Raw genomic sequence first — 24,150 nt, forward strand, 5'->3', positions numbered from 1 at the left:
TGCTCTTGCCTCCATGTCGTGTCCCTCTCTCGCACAACAGGTGTCTAATTAGAGAAGACCAGGGTGGGGCACACACAAGCTGAGAGCTATCAAATGAAAAACCACCAACCTCTGAACAGCGACACAGGGCGTTACTGTGGTTCCTGTGGTAATATTGCTGCTAGCTCTGCACAATTCATTACCATTCAAACTTGAGAAAATGGTCAAAATCTAAAGAAATGATAGTTCCTAATGTTTCGTGTTATGGTAACATGCGTGCTGCCTCCTCTGAGGTATATAAATATCTGTGCTTGAATCTACAAATTCTATATCAACACCATATGTGCAACTTAAAGCCAAGAAATACTGTATATGCACTTGTGGATCTTAAATCTAGAAGCATGACATCATCCCAAAGGCTATGTTCCCACACAGAATATTTTAGACGATGTCTTTTAATGGGCGACGCTGTAAACATAGTCTAACACGGCCTTGTAAAAGATAGTTTAAATGTATACACAGTCACCATATTAAAGATAAAAGAGATTCTGTATGATGCCGTGCCAAATGAGAGCCGAAGGGGCAATGTCTGATAAACTAACATTAGATCAAGAGCATATGAAACCGCTGGACGTCTTCTTAATTAAAGATCCCAGTCAACACACACGGGCTTGAAACTTTGCGTCTGCGGAGTCAGGGAAATATTTCACTGTTCATTAAAGTCACAACAGCATACTTTGCTGTCGCTGAGTGAAAAGCTCAGAATTCAAAGGCCAGTGCCATATAAATTACAGTAAAACTTCATAATAACAGAAGCAGACGGGGTGAATGAATTAAGCTGCGCTGGTAAAAAGCCAACCATTTAAATTTATTTGCTTGGAAAGCCAACATTTTTAAAGCTAAATACATCATGCAGTGACCAGAGCATATGAAAAGGAAATGGTTAGTTATCCAAAGTATTATTTAGGCATTTAAAACAATAACAGTAATAGCTCATAATGACCGTGACAAGTTTGAAAATTACGATGGAAACCAAGGGCTAACTTTATGCCAAACATTAAAAAAATCTGGTATTAAAAAAATATTAAAGTGCCCAAAGGGAGATTGCGAAAATAGTCAACTGGAGCGTGGACTGTGATTTTTCCTGTCCTGGAGCTTATTACAGTAATGTTCCAGAGGAGAGATCCATATACACAGTTTACACCTGGGATTATACAGACCCTTAAAGAGCTGATCTGTCGCCTGGTGCTACCAAAACAGCCCAACACACTGCCCGAAGAAGAACTCAACACCTTTACTCATTTAAAAGTGCTTTATAGTCGTAGTTTTATATGTTTCTATATGAAATGCCCATCTGGGATCTGAATTTACGTGCAGGTGAAGCAAGATGGGGGGATTTCGTCTAATGACGGAGGAGTAGTTTGGAGGGAATGTACGAGGAGAGATGGGCGACAGAGATTTTTTTCGCTCAGACAAAGACCCTTTTGACCCAGCAGGCTCCAGACGAATCCATGCAGCCAGTCTTCAGATAGATAGCAGCCTGTGTACCCACGATGCATCCATTTCCTCTCACACCCTCCTACCACCGTCGTCATTATACACCTACAAACAGACTCGAAAGAGCTCACCCCGACTATGCACAGACACCTAGCACAGGCTTTTGTACTGACAGTGGTTGCCGTAGCGACAGCGTCTCACACTCACATGTGTGGGATCAGAGGTCAAGGTTCATGGGTGGTGCTTGGTGGGCTCAATGGTGCTCTGTGTGTCATCATGCAGACTTCCAGTAATCCAAGGCTACGGAGGGTCATGCAAAAAAAAAAAAAAAAAAAAAAGGCAGAGCTCTCTCTTCAGCGAAAACCCTCTGACTGGAATTTAGTTTTGTACATAAAGAGATGATGCTCATGATCAAATCATGCCACGCCACCTGTGAGCCTGCAGCCTCAGCAGCCTGTGGCATAAATTCAGATTTCCAGTTAATTTATTTCAGTGATGAACAAGTGAATTTCTTTTCCCAAATTAAAACCACACTCTAATCTGGCCAAGTGGGGACACATGTGTTTGTGAGTGCGAGTTTGCAAGTGCGTATATACAGCTCATTGTTTGCACACACATGGTAGTGGCAATTAAACTTGATAAATGCTTTTGTTTACAGGAAAGCTCCATAATCTGTCTCACTCTTTATATAGGCAGGTCATAAACACAGCCACATATGTGTATGTCTGTGCCACACAGACGTGGGATTGGTGCTGTAGCATGTATGCAATTCTGTTTGAGGGCTGATGCGTTCTTGTGTGTGCGTTAAACAGAATGACTGTGAGGTCAGAGTCAGACACTGGCGGCGTGTTTGCAAGCGACCTCTGTTAAAGTGGCATCAAAACCAAAGGCCTTTACAAGTGCTTTTTTATTGAACACGCTTGTTTTCATTGTTTGCGCTCTGCAAACCAACCACTTCCACTGACAATGCCACAGGCAGTTCAACAGCTGGTTTGCTGTGGTTGACAAAAGCCTTGTCTACGCCATCAGGATGTAAATCAGTAGGAAGTGATTAGGCGACGCATACTGCTGATGAATGAGGTTTGGACAGGCAGACTGGCTTTACCAAGTTTTAGTAGTAACCGCATCTGTCCAGGCTCCAACCTTAGCTGGAGGAATTGTGTAGCAGTGCAAATTTATAAGTCTTGAAAAGAGAAATCGTTCTTAAGACCTTCAAGTTAAATATGCTGCATATTTTGAGAAAAGCTGCTGCCTGGTCAAACAAAAATAGTTCCACTCAGTCACACTTATATAACACCTGAAAAAGTTAACACAGCTCTGTGCTTACATTTTTACGCCCAATTAAAGCTCTATTCCAGGTAAGTTTGATTTGGATCATAAGAAATCCACCTAAGTGAGCCTGATGTTGTGGAACTGCTACTAGAGACGGGATGGGAGGTGCTGCTGGGGCTTAAATAGCTTTAATTAGAGCCAGACAAAGACCTCCTTATACATCTATAGTAGTGGGGGATCACAGAGACTTAAGCTTAAGAGTCCCTTAGACACAGACAGACGCAAACAGTAAGTAATAATTTGAAAACACACATAAAAGACAGAGGCACATGCACCCATGGACATGAAGCATCAATCGTTTACTCTATATTTGATGCAGCTAGATTGTTCTGTGGTCCGGACTGAGTGAGTGGCTTGTTTGTAGTGTTTGTCTATTAATTTAAATTGTAAAACAAGGATCAGATGACTTCTGTAGTCTGTAATAAATATTAAAAAAAGCCATTCTAGCTATTTTGTGAGGTTGTACTTAGGCGTAGCAGTGCTTTGAGCCAAGGCCAACATGCCACCATTCACAAAATTATAACACTAAAATGCTGATGTTTAGCAGGTGTAATGTTTAGCATGTTTAATATCTTACTTAGAGTGTCAGCATGCTAAAATTTGCTCAGTAGTGTTGAACACAATGTAGACCTACAGCTGAAGCTGATGGGAATGACAACTGAAGTTTTCAGTAAATGGCTCATGGCCTCAGACCAGTGATACTCAACTTACAACCCGCGAGCAAAATTTGGCCTGCGATAGTGTGCTGGGTGGCTTCTTAGTCACAATGAAAATAAAAGTATTCAAACTGGGATTTCTTTTGTACTTCAAACATAAATAAGGTGCCAGAGTGAATAAAAAAGCATCAAAATAGAGCTTGTGTATTCATTCATTTGCTGTAACCGCTTATCCTGTTGGGGTCATGGGGGGGCTAGAACCTATCCCTATCTGACATTGGGCGAGAGGCGGGGTACACCCTGGACAGGTCACCACCCTGTTGCAGGACTAACACATAGAGACAGACAACCGTCCATGCTCACATCACACCTACGGGCAATGTAGAGTCACCAATTAACCCAGCTTGCATGTCTTTGGACTGTGGGAGGAAGCCGGAGTATCCCGAGAAAACCCATGCTGATATGGGGAAACTCCGCATAGAAGGGCTCGCCAACCCTGGGTTCGGACCAGGAACCCTCTTGCTGTGAGGCGACAATGCTAACCACTGTGCAGATTATATTGCTGTTTATATATTTCTTAAAAAGTGTCAGGGGAGGAACCCCTGGACCCCCAACAGAGGTCTAGGCCGAGCCCCAAATGTTCTCAGATAGTAGAAATGGCCCTGCATACACCTGACCTGTGCTGAGCTGCTGTAACTAGATTTGCCTCTTGGCAAAGGTCCAAAGGTTCAAAATGGGCAGTTCATTTATAATATATGCTGATAAATATTACATTACCCTTTTCTTTCATTAACTGGCCCCTGGCCTCATGTCAATTTGCAAAAGTGCCCCCCAGGCAAAGCAGGTATCCCAGATCATCCCTGTTCTAAAGAGAAACTGAGGGGATCATCAAAGGGATTACAGTCGATCCTGCAGGGAACATGAATGTGTGCACAAACATTCATGGCAACCCATACAATAGTTGTGGAGACGTTTCACTCTAAACCACAAATGTCACCCTCATGGTGGTGCTAGAGTAGAAGTCCAGGGATCATCAAAGACAGCAAGATTCATCCTCTGGAGAACATGAATGTGTATATGAAATTTCAGTGGAATTCATCCGACAGTTGTTGATTTACTTAGAAACAAAACCGGTCTGAGTCCATACATCAGAGGGATACAGAGGAAGTCAAAGAGAATTCCTCAAAGAAGACCCAAGAAAATTTAACTGCCTCGGAGAAAGAGGCCTTTCATTAGTCCAGAATGGGAATCCTATGAAGTGTCGGTGCAGCCTGCTGCAACAGCTCAGTGAGGAGAAGAAAGTCCAGTGGAGCCATGTGTTCTCTGTCTGTTTACAGTGCTTTTATTAGGCATCCTGTGGCACAGCCAGCCTTTTGAAAGGCCGTCTTTATAGGAGCTTTCCTGTTTATGCTTAGGGGTGGGAGGTCACCGCTCGCAGCCCCGTGCTGAATATGGTCAATCTGTTGCATAGGAAAACTTTGTGCGTGAGTATGTGAGTGTGTGTGTGTGTGTGTCAGCTGAGAGATGGGAGGGATTTAAAGTGATGTGGGAGCCTGGCTTGGCAGGTTATTATTGTAACTTTAGAAAATGGTCCGGGACTTTGCCTTCCAGGCTGGAACACACAGATACAGTCCTCTCTGTCCTTGTCTGTTTGTCTATCTGTCTTTCTGAGTCACCTCCTGCCAAGGGGAGTTATTCACTGAATGTTTGTGTTTGAGCTTTCATTGACATATACGTCAGCAGCAGTAACAAAAACACAAACAAACGTGTGCATGCAGAAAGATAGCCACTGTAAAACTAAATAAAGGCACGCTTGTTAATGTGGTTCCATAAAAGAACATATATCGGGATCAAATAACAGATAACATAATTTCTACAGGTTACAAATTAAAGTGTGTGATGTGGCTGGAGATGTTTGAGCGGAGACTCACCCGAGGACCCCTCTTGCCTGACAGGCCTGGCTTCCCTGGAGGTCCTGGCAATCCCTGAAGAAAGAGACAGGGTATTAAGTGACAGCATACAGATGATCTAATTCAAAACCCAAGCAATCCAGTTCTATAGTCTATCAGAACCATCAGGTCATTAAGGCTGCTTTGTGTGTTTCCACAGACAGATTTCACAGTGGCTGCAGGGACACCTTTTCCCCCCTGAAGTAATTCCATCTCAAGGTGATGAGAGTTCAGCTTTATCCATCAGGAAGTTCTGAGCTTGTGTGGCAGGAAACCGTAGAAATAACAGGTCATTTCCTGCGCCACTCAATGCCACTGTGTGGCCTTATCAGCCTTGCGCTCATTCGTTTTCTTTTAATCAAAAAAGAGGAAAAGGAGAAGTGAGGAAAAGCAGAGGGCCTGTGGGTTGCTACGCGCTACCTGCAGTGCCTTGGATCCTGATGTAAATGCGTGTTAAAGCAGATATATGGCATTTTTAGAATGCTTTCTTCACTGTGAATGCATTACAGAGCTGTTAAATTGGATGCCACAGATAACATAGATATGAGGATCTAGTAAAAAGGCAGTAGCATCCACCATAAAGTGCAGTTATTGTAGTGTGAAAGTTGTACCCTTTCTGTAGTTTCCTCAGCTCATTTTTCACAAGGCTATGAACTTTAAGAGACAACTTCAAAAACAATTCAACTTCAAAACAACACAAACCTGAGTCTAAAGGTTATTGTGATCCTAGCCATATATATAAATATGTGTGAGCATGTTTGTCTGAGCTCTGACAAATCACTGTGAGGATTATTACTGGCCCCCCACTATCTCTTCCAGGATGACCTCCATGGTTGAGACCACCCCCACTGTTACAGGTGGCATGCTCTGTGGTGGCCTCAGGACCTGTCAGCATCAACACACACTCCTGTCCATCTTCACACTTCCACCCCCTGCTTTGGTCCTTCTTCCCTACACTTGTTTGTTTACTCCGACTGTCTTTCCCTGTTTGCACCTGTCCATCTTCACCATATTTCTTTTCTTCAAAATGTGTTGGCTGACTGCTCCCCAGCCAAGAAGGTAGCAGTCTCACAAAATTCCCACATCCGTAAGCATTTTCGAATCACCACATTTCACACGCAGTCTAATGGCGAAGGCTGGTTTCAGTTATGAGGCTTAGACTTGCTGACTTAGCCTGTGAGGAAGTCAGGGCATGATTTGTGCCACTTGACAAATGAGTCTGAATTTTGTGTTCAGGGTTGTGCTGCTATCTGTGAAAGCAATTGTTTCAAAGTAAAAAAAATACTACTGAAAGTTAAAAAAACTTTTTATAATACTTGAATTTGACTTTCATTAAAGAATTCTCAAAACAAAGTACAAAATTGCAAACTCTCCCTTTAATTGTTACCATAATTTCAAAGCAAACTGCTAAAAGTTCTTATTGAGGCAACAGTTAAGTACTCAGACAGCTTGCAGGTACAATTTAACTGAATACAGGAGCCTAGTTATGAAGAGTTATTAGAGTTCAGGTTTAAATCAAATTTAAACTCGCTGCCGGTTCAGCTCCAATTAAATGCTAATCAGATTAAAACTCCAACTCTCACTTTCAGCAGTCACATACAGCTTCAGAGCATTTAAATCACATTCAGGTGTGCAGCAGAACAGGCACTCAAAGCAGCAGTGCCAAAGGTGCTTCAGATGGGGAACTGTGCCACATCTATTCCTGCACTGGATGTTTCTATTGGCAGCCAGAGTGCAGACTCTGCACAGCGGAGACAAGAGTCCGAATCACAGTTCTGTTGTGTCTTTCAGTAGAAGACTCTTAATGCTTTAGGCAGAAACAGTGATGAATGATTAAGCTATTAGCTGAAATCTCAGTGAATGCAATGCTTTTCATTGGCTTCTAACTTACATGTTTGTCAAAATGTGTGTATGAGTGCGTGTGTGTTTGTACAAGACTGTCCCACGGGAAGGAGTGAGAGACAGAGTAGTATGCACATGGCATGTGTGTTTATAAAATCCAAGCTACGTTGAAAAGCAAGCATGGCTGGGTTCATCTGGGATCTCCCGAGGCACTACATGGCAGCATAGAGACACACACACACACACACACACACGCAGATCAGCCAAAGCATTAAAACCACCGATGTGAATAACACTGATCATCTTGTTGCAATGCAACTTTCTGCTGGGTAACCTTGGGTCCTGGTATTTATGTGGATGCCAGTTGATGTGTTCCAACCGCACTCCCTGATGGCAGCACCAATGCCCTGGTGCCAGACACAACAGGACACCGCCAAAAGTCCTGTGTCAATGCCTTGACATGTCAGAGCCGAGTCTGATCCAAGGAGGCCCCAATGCGGATCAGGGATACCTCTGGGGTACACGTCCCCCTAATGCTCTATCAAATTGGGCTCTGGGGAAACTGGTGGCCTGTTTGACACCTTGAGCTCTTTGCCATGTTCTTCAGGCCATTCCTGAGAAGTTTTTGCATTCTAGCATGGCACATTGTCCTGCTGGGGGGAGGGCATTGCCATAGGGCAGTGACGTTGCCATGAGGTGAGGTACTTGGTCTGCAACAGTGTTTGGGTGGTTGGTGTGTGTAAAGTGGCATCTACATGAATGCCAGGACCACAAGTTTCCCAGCAGAACATTGCATTGTAATAAAAAGAATGATCAATGATATTCACTTCACGTGCCAGTGGTTTAAATGGTTTGGCTGATCGGTGTATGCGTAGAAAGACTCTGACACACTTTGACATGAAGCACCTGTTAAGGTGCTGACTCTAATGACTTTCAGATTTTTATTTTGATTGGCCATGACTGTATATGGCTGATTAGTCTCAGCGCTCCACTAACTTGAATGGGGAAAAAAATGATTTAATCTTGCATCTCTTTAGACTTTCCAGATGTTATCTTGAGGGATAAATCTTGATAGTGGACTGAATAAAAAAATGTAGCCACTGATTCATAGACCTCTCTTGCCCAATGTAAGTCTATGGGAAAAATTATTTTCAAAGCAACTGGGGTCTGGGTATACCAACCCGATCTCTATTTATCACAAAGTTGGTAAGTAGCTCAAAAGTGCAGCATAGCAAAGCTAATCTACTTGTTTCATATAAGTGGATGGAAGATGCCAAAACACTTAGCTTCTTAGTCCAGCAGCTATTACTCAATAAAAACACAAATATGGGTGGTCTACCCTGGTGTGCTAGTTAGCAGATTTGTGAAGATAATTAGTGGACTACTGGGGTAGTTAATAATAAGCTTTAAAGTTTCACATAAAAAACCTAATGCTAACCATTTCATTATAAGTAAAGGAAAATGCTCAAACGATTAGTGCCATATACAAAGTATAGTTAAATGAAAACAGATTTAGGTGGTCTAACCTAGTTTGCTACTTAGTTTAGTTAACTTTCTTACCAAGTAGGGTCCATTTGATAGATTTGGTGGGTTATTCCATGACAGCAAAACCTTTTAACGTGAGTGTTTGAAAGGAAAATAAAGTTACTTGAGCTGAAAGGGATCTGATCACTCCCCCACAATCCTGAGAAATGGACTGAGCAGCCAAATGAGCTATTTTTGACCTAGGTTTTCTAATACTTATGAACATTTATTTTCACTTAGATTTTTGTGGATGCTCCGTGAGACACTCATCTTTAATATCACATATGTTTTTTAATATTTCAAGTCAAGTTTCCAAAGGCTCTAAAGGACAGTTCAAAATATGTTTGTGTATGGTGTCAATTATAGTTCTTGGAGAGAAAGAAAAACAGAATGGGCCAAAATTGGTAGCAGCGGGACAGACTTTTAAAAAAAGAAAAGAGAAATCAGAATAAGCCAAGTAAATCTTTACTTTTCTGTACTAGATTGCAGCACTTCATGGTGAGATTGCAGGTAGTGCTTTCTAAATGGCACTCATTTAGTTCACTGTAATGACAGTCAAGTCTGGGGTGGACATCAGCAAAGATGTGAAGTAGCCAACCCTTGACACAGCGCAGTCTGCAATCTACAGCAGCAAATTACAGACCACTACAAAGAATAAGCAAGGCACACATATCAAACACAGGCCATGCTCACACCTTACACTATAATGACTCAGTCACAAGCCTTAAATACATGTACAAACCCACTCAGAATGTGCTGACGAGACACTGAGGTTGGATTACTCAGGTCACATTTGGAGATGAAGCACTGTGTAGACAATTATGCACAGCTTGAAACATGACAAAGCTCACGTTCACAGTTGATCTGTCTGTGGAAAGCAACTTGGAAAAAGTTTACTCACAAATATATCAACTATGAAGCAAAATTTAATCTCAAGTGGCCAGTCAAGATGCAACTAAGATGCACTCTGATGCTGGGTGTGAAAATGGAAAAGGTGAAAGTCGACCCGCCTGGCTCAGTGTCCTCGCTCCTTGTGATATACTATAGCCTTTCTTTCCTGTAGCCTGCTTTGAGAAGCTGAATGATGATGTTTACAGACCGCTTTGACCCTTGACCTAGCTTTGAAAGGGGGCCATGAGACCTCCACTGGCCCTCTATGACAGAGGAATCTGGTGCAGAGACGGCAAGGCGTCAGACCTAACACGTCACACCCAGCCTTGAGGGCTCTGTGCACAGAGGAAGGAGGAAAGGAAAGAAAGGAGGAAAAAAATAGGGTTTCTAATGTGTGTGAGAAAGGAGATAGTGCCACATTAGCCTACATATCTCTGTGGTTTCTTATTTCCAGCCCCAGAGCACGAGAATCAAACCTGGTCTTTCATTGGTGACAAAGACCAGCACAGACTGGGATGTCCCTAATAGAACGTGCTTCACTCATTTTCACCACTTTACTAACATAAACCATCAAACTCGCCACCCACAACTGCCAGCACAAACAGCTAAGACATAGACTGAATGTGTGTATTCTCATGTTATCTCTGTCTCACCAAATATGCTACATCCAGGCTCAATCTTAAGTTCTATACTGGCACCTTGTCAGATTCAGAAACAATTTTATAATGCTTTTTCAATCATAGCCTTGACCCCATCCACCCAGTGGTGGACTGTTCCCCACCAAGCAGGCACCTTACGTTAAAGCATGTACTGTTAGCAAGCCCTTGATCCAAGTTAAAAAAGTGCTCAAACACATAAACACATGCGTCTGATATTCTTCATTTGCCTTTTTTGTGGCACAGACACACAAACACACTCACAAACCAATCCAACAGACCAAAGGGGCTTACCCATGGGCCCACCTCTCCCTTCTGTCCTCTAGGTCCATCCAGCAGGGAGAACTGAGTAGGTGGCACCTCCCAGCTTTGGAAGCCATCAGTAGCAGGTAGCGTTACTGCGTTGAATGAAGGTCTGGTTGGTCGCGGGGTGACTGTAGCCTTGGTGGTTCTGGCTGGCTTTGTGGGTTTGATGACCTGTTTGGAGACTGGCTTGGATGTTTTAGCAGTCGTAGTTTTGACTGTTGATTTTGAGGGGCTGACTTTGGATATTGTTGGTTTAGAAGGGACAACTTTGACAGAATTTGTTTTGGGTTTGGACGGAGTGGCTTTGGATGGTGTAACTTTAGGCTTGGGAGATGTTTTCTTGGCTGTGGTGGGTTGTGGTTTTTTTGGGACTGCATTTTGGTTTGATAAGGCAGAGTCAGGCTTTGTCTTGGAGGGTTTGGTGCTGGTAGTGACTGGAACAGTAGGTTTCTTCTTGTTATCTGTTCCTGTAATTGTCTTTTTGGAGCTGTTATGAGGAGTAGGCTTTGGGGGAGTGGGTTTGGAGGGTTTCTGATTTGAAGCTTTAGAGGTGGTGGGTCTTGGGTTTGGTGGTTTTGTCGGGGGTTCTCTTGTCCTGAGTGGCACTGTGATAGTTTCAGTCCTTGCCTTGGGAGGCGGGGAGGCCAAACCAAGCTGGACTGTGACTGGCATCACAGTTCCCACAAGGGATGTAGGAATTGTCCCAGGGGTGGGCTTTAATGTTTGGGCGGAGGCCACATATCTGACAGCAGAGGCAGCAGCGGCAACAGTCCTGGCAAGGCTCAGCCCCGTGGTCTTCCTGGGTGTTGTAGGGCCACCACGTTTAGGGGTAGCAGCGGTAGCTGTGATGTTTCTTTCTCGTGGTAGGATAGGCAACAGGGGAGAAAGGTTAGGCCTGTATGTGTCGGCTTCCCTGCACTGTTTCTTAATGTACCTGCAGTAGTTGTGAGCTGCCTGTGCAGAAGGGACCAGGTCAAACTGGCAGATGGCTCCTTCAAAGTGTGCTGAGGCTTGCTGCTGGCTTGTCCGCCCCAGCAGGAAGGAGCCCTGGAGCTCTGGAGCCAGTCCCTCCTCACTGTCCCACCCAAAGTCTGCATGAACACTCTGCTCTCCGCAGGAGGCATATAGAGTCACTCTCTGTCCATTAATTCCCACCGCCAGCTGGTGCCACTGACCATCATGGGGCTCATAGGGCAGTGCCACCGAGGTGTTAGGCCCTGTGTGCAGGACCAGATTGCCCGGTGTAAGCTGCAGACCAAGAAGAAGCTTCTTGCGGCCTGAGAGCAGGGTGAAGAGGAAAGCACTGTTGACACGGTGTGAGCGTACACTCAGGACCAGCGCCAGGTTGGGCCAGATGGCCGCTGGGAAGACTGAGCGCAATGGAGTTTCAATGTGCGCCCGCTGGTTGAGGATGATCCCCGATCTGAAAGGAATGACCCCTGCTGGCACCGAGCGTGACGGTTTCTCTCCCTTGAGCCCCAACTTTTGGAGGATGTCCACATCTGAAAAAAAGGGAAAGTAGTGTTAGAGGTGCAAATAGTTACGACAGGTTTGTTTTTGAAGTTTACACATCAGTGCAGTTAGACAAAAGTGAAAATGAAAGCTTATTATTATGTGCTCGCTTTAGTACCTGAAGTATATTTAAAGAATTATTTTAAGTTTTAAGACTTTACATTATCCTTCTGACCACATCCATTTTGTTGATCCTTCACCATTCTTTTCATTATAAGTCTGTCCATGTTCTGTAACCTCACTATACACAGATGGAAATATTTTCTGCCATAGTCAGGAACCTGGAAATACATCATCAAGGACAAAGTACATCCTCTTACATTTTCCTTGTGAAGTCGTCCATGTTAAATAAGAGTGAAACACAGGGGAAAACGGGCAGAATACAAGCCCCAGTTTTGTTGATATAGTAACACATAGAAACATGGCCACTTCAGCAACAATCTCACACACATCAACATTGACAGTTAGCAGATATGGGTGAGTGTAATCATGCTAGGGAAAAATTAAAATTATTAATAGGACATGCTGGACTCATTGTGAGAATTTGCAATTCCTGAGACAAGTGAGGCTCAGCAAAATGTTTTAGCTTTCTTTGCCAGTGGCAACGGTTGGACTGACTACACTGACTTAGGAGCCAATTTTCCAATAAATTCCCATTAACAAAATAAAACTAGTCTATTTTTGCTATCACAGGCATCATAGCCATACATTCATGTCAGACTGGTCTTTCAGCCAACACTCAGCTGAGCTCAAACACTGCAGGGTAAAGAGATGTGGAAAAAAAGATGGTTGAAGCAAAAAATGAAACACAAAGAATAATAAACTCGCTGGGTTTTGAGGCTACCAAACTGCTTCTGTAGGCTGTCTAGTACAACTTTAGGCCAAAAGAAAAGACTATATATAGATGTACAGACATAAGCTGATGATAGAGTATGGAGTGACCTTGCACCCTGCTCTCTGGGTGGGTGGATGTTGCACAGAGGTGCTGTGGTGGCCTTTGTTTCAAATGTCAGTGGTTTGCAGCCTCACGCTTCTCTCCAATATGGCAAGTTGTGACATAGTTTTGACCGTGTGTCCCGAGTGAAGCATAAAATAGCTGTAAGCGTGCCCACAGCATATGGCCTCTGAATATAACATGTTTATTGCTATACAGGTCTGCCAATTATTAAAGGTGCTGCTCACCACAAAATGTAAGCCTAATGTGGCCACATTTTTACAAGTCCAGAGGGTGAAAAATTCAGCTCAGTTTATTTTATGCACAAAAACAGTTAAAACACAAGAACAGTTCACAAGACATAAAATGGGACACCATGATAAGCTACCTGTGGCTTGAGAATAGGGGCCCAGACACTAAGCAGATGGTATTTAAAATTTGATATGTTCAAAAATGATTTCAAAGCCAAACCAAAGCACTCTGGTTCCAAAAGTATGACCTTTAACCAATTTTGCCTACCTGTTTTTGGTCATTAAATTTAGACGGCTGTCAGGTTTATTATTTGAGGGGGCTAAATGAATGTCCTATATACTTTAAAGAATTTTCGGGTTGCATGGAGCAAAAAAAAAAAAAAAAAAAAAAATTAAATATGAACATGAGAAAGTTGACTTTCAGTTACATCATGCAAATTGATGAAAGAGCTATTCAAACCGAATAATGTCCAGCTTATGGTGCTTTTTTCTACTGATAATCGAGTTACAAATATTCATGAACATTCAACTATTATTGCATTTTCCGAGTATTTACACAATTAGATGTTTGATCCATAATTATCAGTAATGTAGAGCTGCAACAATTATTTTTTATTTGAAAAGTTGCCAACTATTAAAATAATCGCCAGCTAATTTCATAATTAATTAATCAGTTTTGAGTCATTTTTTAGAAAAAAAGTAAAAATTCTCAGATTCCAACTAAACAGTCCTACAGTTTACAGAATTATCTTTGGGTTGTGAACAAAACGAGACATTTGAGGATGTCATCAGGCATTTGGGAAACACTGATGGACATTTTTCACCATTTTATGACATTTTATTCATAAATTAATTGAGGAACGTATCAACAGATTAATTGATGATGATGAAAACAGTTGCTAATTGCAGACCTACAGTAATGTGGATATAAGGACTAAGTGGTTAAAGGCAAATAACAGAACAGCTCGAACAGTCTGGTGAGTTCAGTTCATCTTACTGTAATGCAGCCTTTAACCCTTTATCCCCATGGTAATGTGTGGCACAGAGCAAGACAACACTCTGTCATTGGTGTTCACCGTGTGCTGATAGAAACATGACGGCTGGTGGAGCTAATTGTGAAGGGAGCTCAGTCAAGGCCAACGCAGCCAGTACCAGGAACGCAGGGCTAAAGGACCTAATCCTCTCTTATGACCATCTGGCCAACGCTCTACCCAACAGAGAGACTGCTGGACACTGTATAAAGCTAACAATATGTGTTTGTGAATTTCGAGGCACAAGGGACAGAGTTCAGGTTCTAAATGTACATTTGGTGGCTTGTTATATAACTTCCACACCAATTAGCACATCGGAGTGCTTGCTGTACTGTATGTTAAAGTATATGTGCTGTCTGCTTCACTGATATCAGGTCATGGCCTCTTTGTTTTAAGGCTTTAGGGGATTACTGAACCAAAGGACATCGGCATCATCAGACAGCCTCCCCTCTTCCCTGCTCCTCTCTGTCCTTCTCATCAATAGAGTCAGTTTGGAAATTCAGAACATGACCACAGTAACCGCAAGTGAGTGCAGCATCTCCCCGCCTGGGGGCAGAATACAGTTTCCAGCCTTTCTGCCAACTTTGACTCTCTATTCAGCGCTTCAGTCTCGGGGGTCCAGCCGCGCGTTCCCTATATGACCTGTGATCTCAGACCCAGGCCCCTCGACATTTTTATTGTCTCCGGGCTCACTCTGACCTGTGGTCACTGGGCCTTGTCTAATGGGGACATGTGTATAGAAGCCCTGCTTGTGAAAAGACAGAAACGTGGGCAAGCAATGTTGATGACATGACAGAAAGTGGGAAAGACGAGGGGAAAGACAGATGGTATGGCCTAACAGTTGCTGTACTGGTAAGCCATGGAGAGAAAGGACTTCAATGAGATGCTTGTCTTTCTATAATACGAGGCTTGCTTCATTAGACCACTGATGGGGGGACGCAGACTTTGGAAATATATAATTGCATGGAAAGTTAAAAAAAAAGAGCAGGAATGTGATCCCTGGTAGTCATGGTAGTGATCAAGGAATTAGACCTAAGGGAGGAAGCTGCTTCAAACTCATGTTTTTTGCAGACAGAGTTCTCACATGCATCATGTCAAACAAAAACCAATCTGTCAAGTCTGGAATTATTGAGTGCTACTGATGCATAGCAGGTTTTAACACAATTTAATATAAAACACTGGACTCAGTAACATCTAAAACAATCTGTTTTGCACAGTGAAAAGCAGTGCAAATGTGGATGTGCTTCTGCTATGCAGACAGTTCTTTATAATGTTTCCATGCTCTGTATAGGACTGTAAGATTTTCCTTACCTCGAAACATTGGGGTTTTATAAAATAGCCAGAGGAAACAAGACCTACATGGGATATAGTGTATACCAATGCACACAGTGAATTCTCCTCTCTGTGTGGTCTCTCCTGCAGTAAAGGACAACAGGACTTGGCAGTGAAGCCGGGGGGTGTATTACATGTATCTGTTCTGTACATAGACTCCTGACTCCAAATTTCTTTATTTAAATACCACTTGTACTATTATTGGGGCATGCATCAACCATGTGGTTTTAGATATACAGCATACTGTATGGATGTGAACACACACACACACACACACGCACACACACAGACAGCCTTGTGTTTAACACATGGCTGGAGTTCATAGCCTTGCACTGTGCCAAGTCACTCAAGTAGGACAGAGAGAAGGTCCAAGGCTCTTCATTCTGTAATGTTATCCGTTGTAGAGGATGAAGTCACCGATTTGTTCGAACACACTCAAAAAAATCGCTCTTTGGCTGGCCTGCCCTGGTCTACAGTGAGCCATTTACAGTATAATAACTCTGAACGGAAAAAAAAATCATCCCCACAGCAATAAATGTTGTGAATTCCCACAATGTCAGATTTGGAATCATGATTTATGATTCATGACTTGAATAAGAGAAAAAAACATAGTCAAATATTGTTTCTTTACTTTTTACCTCTTGTTTTGTAGAATTGTTTTTTGGCATTTTGCCTCTATTTGGTCTTCTCCTCGCTCTGTTTCTGGTCTCTGCCAACACCTGAGGGAAATATTTGGCTCTTTGGCTGCTAAATGCTCGACTCTGTTTACTAGCTAGTCTCTAGCTGTGCCTGTTTGGTGCTGAGCAGGTAGTGAACAGTGACTTTTTTGAGCTTTTCTTTGGAAATAGTTACCTACTGGGACGATGCAATGAGAGCGGTGAGAGTGAACCAGAAGCATTAAGTTGCAGCCGGACAGTTAAATAATGAGCTGAAGCTAGTTATAGAGCTCCATCCAGGTGATAATTCTCTGTAGGTTCATCAAGCGACCCTTCCATGCTGTCACATTTGATATATTATGATTATGAAATATTAAATGGTTATCTTGTGTCTGGAACAGTGACCTTTACATTCCGTCTCCTGAATGTTATAAATCAAAGAACCGAGACAGGAGTGTTTTGAGACTAACATTTCTCCATAATGGTCAACTTTGAATCTATGATCTGATCACTCCCTTGCTCACTCAGCTTACTCAACACTTGTCGTCATGGCAACGGCTGGCCCCAGTTCTCAAAGCAATGTGTTTACGTGCTTGGGCAATGACCAAACAGGCGAAGAATTACTCCAAAATCTCCCCAGTGCTCTGAGAAGTTTTACAGTTTTTTCCACTGGTAAATTTTTCAGTGAGGAATACAGAGGTGAGAGAGAGTGAAGTGACTGAGAGTGAGAGAAGTGGAAGTGACATTCAGTCACGTCTTACCTTCAGGGTGTACTTGCGTAAGTCCCAGGTAACAAGTACAATATAATACTGTACAGAGCAATAGGGCTCTCCTGGGGGAAGAGAAGAGAGGACGTTAGAAAGAGGCAGCTGTAACACGACATTAAATCACACAATAATTTGGTACCATTTTGTAATAAGGAACCTTTTATAAAGCTTTAATACATAATTTAAATGATAAATCATTAAGAATGCTTTATTTATAATCCATAAACAGGAACTTATTTTGCTTTGCCAAATATATTCCATTTATAAATGTTGGTTATCAGTTAATAAAGGTTGATGGGTTTCTCATTCTCTAATAAACCATAAATTACAAATTATGTAGGTCTAGGTCATAATAGCTCATTTATTAAGGGTTTGAATCATCAAGTCTGCAGTAATATGTTATCTAGTTATCTAATATGTTACCACTTGGACTTTGGTCCAAGTGGTCGAAAAGTCCAGAAAGTCTAAGGCATATTGTTCTTATTGATGCATGTAACAGATCTTTAAAACATTAGTGAATGATTTATTACCTTTAATATAACCATTAGTTTTTTTTAAACCACTTTATAAAATCTGGCTTTGTATCGGAATTGCTTGTATTTGGCCAATAGAGGAACATCTTAAAGGTCTAGCATGTAGGGTTTAATGCCATCTAGAGGTGAGGTTGCACATTGCAACCAACTGAAACTTCTCAAATGTGCCAAGAATGAAGAACTACAGTTGCCAACTCAAATGACCCTATTTAGAGCCAGTGTTTAGTTTGTTTGGCCTGGGCTACTGTAGAAACAACATGGTGGACTCAGTGGAAGAGGGCCCACTCTGTATGTAGATATAAACGGCTCATTCTAAGGTAACGAAAACACAACGATTCTTAGCTTCAGGTAATTCTAAATATAGATTATAATATAAATAGAAAACATTGTTATGAACATTGTATTCCATTTCTGCCAACATATCCAGCGAAATCCTACACACTGAACCTTTAAGGTATGTTTGAATAAAAGCAAAACTGCTGATATTGGGAAATTTAAGGTATAAGTCTTAGTAATGCTGCAGGAATGAGTCCTAAAATCCGGAAATGAGTTTGCATTTTTGCACTCCCGGTTTTCTCGTCATGAAGTCAATGGATTTTGAATGGGTTTTTGGTTAGATGCCAGAAATAACGTCTGGCGCAAGCCAGACACAAGCTTAAGTTTTTTATATTTTGTTCTATGACATAAAATACGTCAGTAAATACCCCACTTGTGAATTTTAAAGCTTTTACGTGTAAAAGGGGCAACTGCAAGTGGCTAAACGGGACCACAGAGTTATCCCTGAATATTGCTTTGGTCTCATTGAGTTGGTAAAAAAGGCAGTCGCCATCAAGTGGCTAAATGAGACTACAGAACTTCATCACAACGAAAACACCGCATTAGAACCTTGCTGTGGGGGGGACATTAAAGTCATGCAACCATGATATAGTTTGTTTATAGCCACACACTAGCCTTTCACTTCTGGCGATTGTATTTATGCTTCAAAAATCATAAAAGTGGTGTATATTTGTTGGACAAAATGTGTAAATGCAGGACAAAAAGTGTAAGTATGATATTTTTTTGTTTGTGACAGAGCAAATTTTCTACAATAATCAGAAATACAATGGAAAAATTCCAATGGCTTTTTCTTTAGGGAACCAGGACTGTGTGAACTTACAGATTGGCCTACAACTGCAGCACTCTACAGACCCCAAAATCATCACATAGACTGAGATTACAAAACTGGAGTCTTAAGGATCATGAAGGTTAAACTCAAAATAATCTGTAAACACTTGCATCACACCAAAACACATATTCAAACAAGCCCATATGCTTCGCATCTGAGCTACTGATACCATGTGAATAACAAATGGGACCTGAATTCTGCAAAAGCACTTACATCTCAGAGCAAGGAAGAGCTCTCCAAAACACACACACACAAACACACAGCTTCAGGTTGTGGTTTTGAAGACAGAAATACTACAGTAGACTTATCCATCAACTCTCCACCCAAAACCAACATGTGTATGCACACACACACACACACACACACACAGAGAAAACAAAAACGAAGTGGTCTCAACACCCTCACTGCATGCAGGTGTGCAGCAGAGCTGAGAAGACTGATTGGAAAGTGGACTGAGTGCTCAGCGGGGGACTGAGATCTGGTGACAGGCAGGGGAGCCACTGTTTACCGCTGGAGGTCATCCAGACACACATGGTCACACACACACATTTGAGGAGGAAATGTCTATAGCAGCTGTAGCCGGAGAGCCGGAGCGGAGCAGGCAGTCGGGGGCGTGGGCCCACGGCTCCAAATACATAAAATGTGGGAAAGACGGTAAATGTTGCATAAACATATTTACCTGCGCTATCCCAGGCTGAGATCTCTTTAGAAAGCAAACAACCTCCGCACTAACCCGCGGCCGCTTCCTCCACTGGCCTGAATGATGTTGTTTAACATATTCAAGTGTGTGTGAGTGATGGTGTGTGTTTGTGGTGTCTGTGTCTGCCTCTCTAACAGTTCCTCGTTGCTAATAAAGCTTCATCACAATCAACCCCACACACAGCTGGCTGTGGTTACTCAGGATGCTTAGTGTGTGTGTGTGTGTGTGAGAGAGAGAGAGAGAGAGAGAGAGAGAGAGAGAGAGAGAGAGAGAGAGAGAGGGAGAGAGAGAGAGAGAGAGAGAGAGAGGGAGAGGGAGAGAGAGAGAGAGAGAGAGAGAGAGAGAGAGGGAGAGGGAGAGAGAGAGAGAGAGAGAGAGAGAGAGATCTCCCAGACTACCAGCTGGTAACAGTCTGATTCAGTGTCTTATCAGCTGAGGAAAGATCCGCTTTCTGAAAATGAGTCATGAATGCTGAGATTTTTTTTTTTTTTTTTACTGCAGCGAAAATGACTCTCATTTTGTCCCTCGGGCTGTTTACATCTGTGCAAACTGGACCAAGTTTCCTGGGAAACCAACGCCGCTGTTTTCTTTGGCTTTTCATATTAAAAGCTCTCGGTAGCTTGTTAAGATTTTCATTATGGTGCTTTTTGAAGTGTATGTGACAGGTTGGGATTTTTCTTTTGTGGAGCGGTTGAAGGCGTTTGCACTGAGGTGGATCTGTGCACAGTGGACATTTAAATCAGTGGGGCTGACATCTGTACACTGACCCTGTCTGGTGTGGTTTTCATACTGCAACAGTGAGCTATGACATGACTCCCTGAGGGATTTTTCAGCTAAGCTGAGTGGACAAAATAGAGGCCAGATGAACAATTCCTCCTCCTAAGCCATCCATTAAAGCAGACAATCTAACCTATATATTTGCTGTGAGCCACTGAACTCACATTACAAAGACAGGAGAACGCTGCCCTGTTATAACATCTTCTTCTCACTGAGCTTCAACTCATCTTAACTGTGATTAGCACATGCATCTCATCCACCATCAAAAAGCCAAGTCATTTTTATGAAAAAAGAAACTGCAGATGACTGATCAACAAAGGCAAAAATCAAATATCACAATATTTTAGACCAAATACCTTGATGTCTATATTGGATGATATTGTAGGGTTGACCATTGGTGCTTTGTGCAATGAGATTTTGGATAAGTATAATCATCCATAATGTGGATATAATGACTAGGTAAGTAAAGAACAGAACAGCTAGAAAGTTCAGAAAATTACATCACTTTACTGTAATTCAGTCTTTAAAACCAGGAAAAGACACCACTTCTGATATGATATCCAAAATCTAAGACAATCCCTCGTCTCTTATCTCAGTATTGGTATAATATGGACATATTACCCAGCTCTACAAAGGGTTGTGACTGAGCAAACTGAGATTGAGTCAGAGTATCTGAATTTTGGTAATAATATTGGCAAAATCTGCCTGAGTGTCAAAGAAACTGAGCCATTAAGATATGTGGTGCCACATTGTGCAATCTCTTCCTAAACCTGCAAAATCCATAAACTAACTCTGATTCTAACCTCTCGACCCCCAAAACCACAGCCGCCGCCCCCTCTCCACTGACTCAAACAGCAGTCCGTCTGTAGGCCAGTGACCAGTCAAAGGTTCAGGAAAACACACACACACACACACACACACACACACACACACACACTGAGAAGCCTTCCGTTCCTTTTCACAAGTTTGGACAACTCAATGATTCCCTGAAAGGATTTCCCAAAGGAGATCCTGCCCCCCTGAGCACTAACACAGAGGAATACTCACACCTAGACACACAGTGGAAAATTCCTATGGATGAGTTGACACTAACAGAGGCTGATGAGGAAGAGAGGGGAGCTGACATCTCCTAAGACCAGTGGTACTTGAATGTCCATCATCTGATCTGTAAACAGTCAAGTAATCCCCCCCCCTTCAGAGTGTTTACCTCCAGGCCAAGTTCTACTTATCAAACTGTCTCCACCCATCATGTTCCAACTCTTATTATGACTAAGAGCAGATAAAATTATGTGTGACTCATTGTGATATCCTGCTCTACTTGGAATTAGTGGCTACTGAAACTACAAGTTAGAGCAAGACAATAGAGTGTCTGTGTGTCTATATATTATATAAATATAAATATTATATTATATTTAAAAATTAAACTCTATAGTTGTTGTTTTTTTCCGAATAAAAAAAATATACCAACGCTTTGCCCATGAATAATTGGATGCGCAAAGCCAAGAGTTAGACATAAAGGGCGACACCATGTGGTGACTGATGCTCCATGCAGCTGACACCTCGCAGGTAGACTCCTCACTATATCACAGTCCCTGCACATCTCAAATTAAAGATGTAGTGGCAGCAACACTGTTGGGAGGTTTCTAAATTACTAGACAGCCATTTTTTTAAAGTTTCTGAATTTATGACGGTTCCTGCAAAACATCCAGTCAGGTGTGATAAATAAAGCTGATACCATTTGGCCAACTTGCCTTCATGAAACACTGCAGGGACTGGGGCTCAAATCTCCGGACATTCCTGCTCCCTAAATGACCGAATCCTCTCTATCTCGCCACGGATCCATTCACTAAAACAGATGTTCACTGCGCAATAAAACCAAATATTGTATTGCATATATAAATGAATGAATGCACCAGTGAAAGCATGGATGGCTTTTTTGGCTGCTGCATGCACTTCCCTAAAAAATACAACACTGTAGCCTATTTTGAGACCAAATATCTCGCTCCATATATTACAATAGCTTGTCTGTGTAAACACATGCAGAAAACATCTGCATTTTATGTCTCAGAGTAGTAAAACTCATGTCAGTTGCAGATGTTGCACATCTTATATAAACTGATAAGAGGATGTTGCCGGGGAAACTACTGCAAAAGCTGATGTCGTTTGGACTACATAACTGTAGTAGTGTTTTCTGCTGAGTTGTGTATCTAGTCCACCTTTAAAAAAAACCCTTTTAACGACCGTGCGTAAATGCGCCTGAATGCGTAAAAACATGGAAAGCATCCTAACACATCCAGCCAATGTTCCAGAGGATGCTGGTCAACTTCTCGTGAAACTTTCTGAACACTTGCCAGTTTTGCTCACTTTATCAGATGATTTGGTGTAGTAAACACTACATGGCGAAGTTCCTGCATTCGCCCATTGTGGGCTATGTTTGCCAAACAACACTTGAATGCGCTATATTTCTGTGAGCAATCACAATCTTTCTTGCACAGAAGCATTAATGTAGCCTTCACAAACTCTTTCTGAATGAATCTGGTGATAATGTTTTGTCTTATGTTCAGTTTAATAAACATAAAAAATAAGGGAGAGTTGGGAAGCAAACATTTGGAGACATTGACTACTTTTGGCACAGTTATGGTAAATGTTAAACAAATGGCAGTCATGCTCCAAACGGACCCCATACAGAGCCTCAGTAGTCCCCAGTGGATACCACTCCTGCATGGTGAGCTGGACCACAGCCAGCCGGCACTTCACAGGTACGCACATGGAGGCATGCAGCTCCTTCAATTGTAACTCAGTCCCCGCCAGTGATCCGTCTCACCTCAGCTCTTTCCAACATCCTCTCAGCAGCACACAGACACACACAATAAAATAAAAATAAATGGCACTTACTTTGTGTCTAGATGAGAGGTTCTGCAATCTCTCCTTCGGGTGCCTAAATTCATTTGTATTCATTTGTCCTGGCAGTCAAAAACCTGACCGTTAATCACAGCGTGACTCCTTTGCGAGGGGGGCGGAAGACACCGGTCGCCGTTTTACACATTTGACAAGCTTGAGATGAAGTTCCAGAGGGAAAAACTCATGTTGATTTGCCTGTCAAGCCCGACATAAATTCCTCCTGGCAGGCTGGTTTGACAGAGAGTTTTCCTGTGCGATTGTCTGTCGATATTCCCCTGTGTTTCATTCATTTATGCCGATCCAGATTGAGGGACGCGCAGCCGGAGAGAAAGCTGGGTTTCTTTTGGAGGGGGGTTACGGAGTCAGGAGCGTTGGACTCATCCCTTTCCTTTTTAAATAGGCTTTCAGTGGGTAAAGCGATGGCAAATGCACCGCACGGCCAGGTGTCAAGTTACAACCCAGCGGTTGCATCGAGCAACTACACGCCTTCTCCAGGGGGTGGCCACATGGATCTTACCCAAAGCCTCATGCACCGGTAAACCATATGAATGAACCACGGTGAGACACGGTGGGCAGCGCTTCACAGACTCAAACTGTCTCACAGGGACGCCTGCAGCTCCTCCAGAGACTCTCCTTTAGGTATCCACCTCATTATCTCTCAGTGTGTGGGAAAATTTGGGTGATTGCAAATCATTTATGATGGCCTTGAGTCATTCAAGCTACTTCTTTGGAAGAGAGATGGTGTGTCAGACTTTGTGTGTCTCATCTCCCCTTGGAATATGAAAAGCACTGCAAGCATGGGCGGATTATAAAACAATGGGCCCCTGGGCATAGATATGAAAAGGGCCCCACCCCCTTTCTGACACATGCAAGAAACAGACTTTGTGGTGGTTTTGCCTTTTTTGTTGTTGTTGTTTTGCATCTCTTTGTTGTTGTTATGCATCTGCCTGTGGTTCCGT

General features: G+C 42.6%; 1 protein-coding gene across 1 annotated transcript in view; it reads right to left on the reverse strand.

Moving 5' to 3' along the window:
- The window catches only part of col27a1a (collagen, type XXVII, alpha 1a), an 87,224-nt gene extending 63,575 nt beyond the window's left edge, over positions 1-23,649 (reverse strand). The window contains exons 1-4 of the mRNA XM_033647048.2: positions 23,186-23,649; positions 17,110-17,180; positions 10,621-12,134; positions 5,396-5,449 (exon numbers count right to left, since the gene is read on the reverse strand). Of these exons, the coding sequence (XP_033502939.1) occupies positions 5,396-5,449; positions 10,621-12,134; positions 17,110-17,180; positions 23,186-23,238 (1,692 nt within the window). The 5' untranslated portion in view covers positions 23,239-23,649. The remainder of the gene's footprint in view (positions 1-5,395; positions 5,450-10,620; positions 12,135-17,109; positions 17,181-23,185) is intronic.
- Positions 23,650-24,150: the final 501 nt, after the last annotated feature.

This window comes from Epinephelus lanceolatus, chromosome 19 (assembly GCF_041903045.1).
Source record: "Epinephelus lanceolatus isolate andai-2023 chromosome 19, ASM4190304v1, whole genome shotgun sequence".
In the NCBI taxonomy this organism is placed as follows: domain Eukaryota; kingdom Metazoa; phylum Chordata; class Actinopteri; order Perciformes; family Serranidae; genus Epinephelus; species Epinephelus lanceolatus.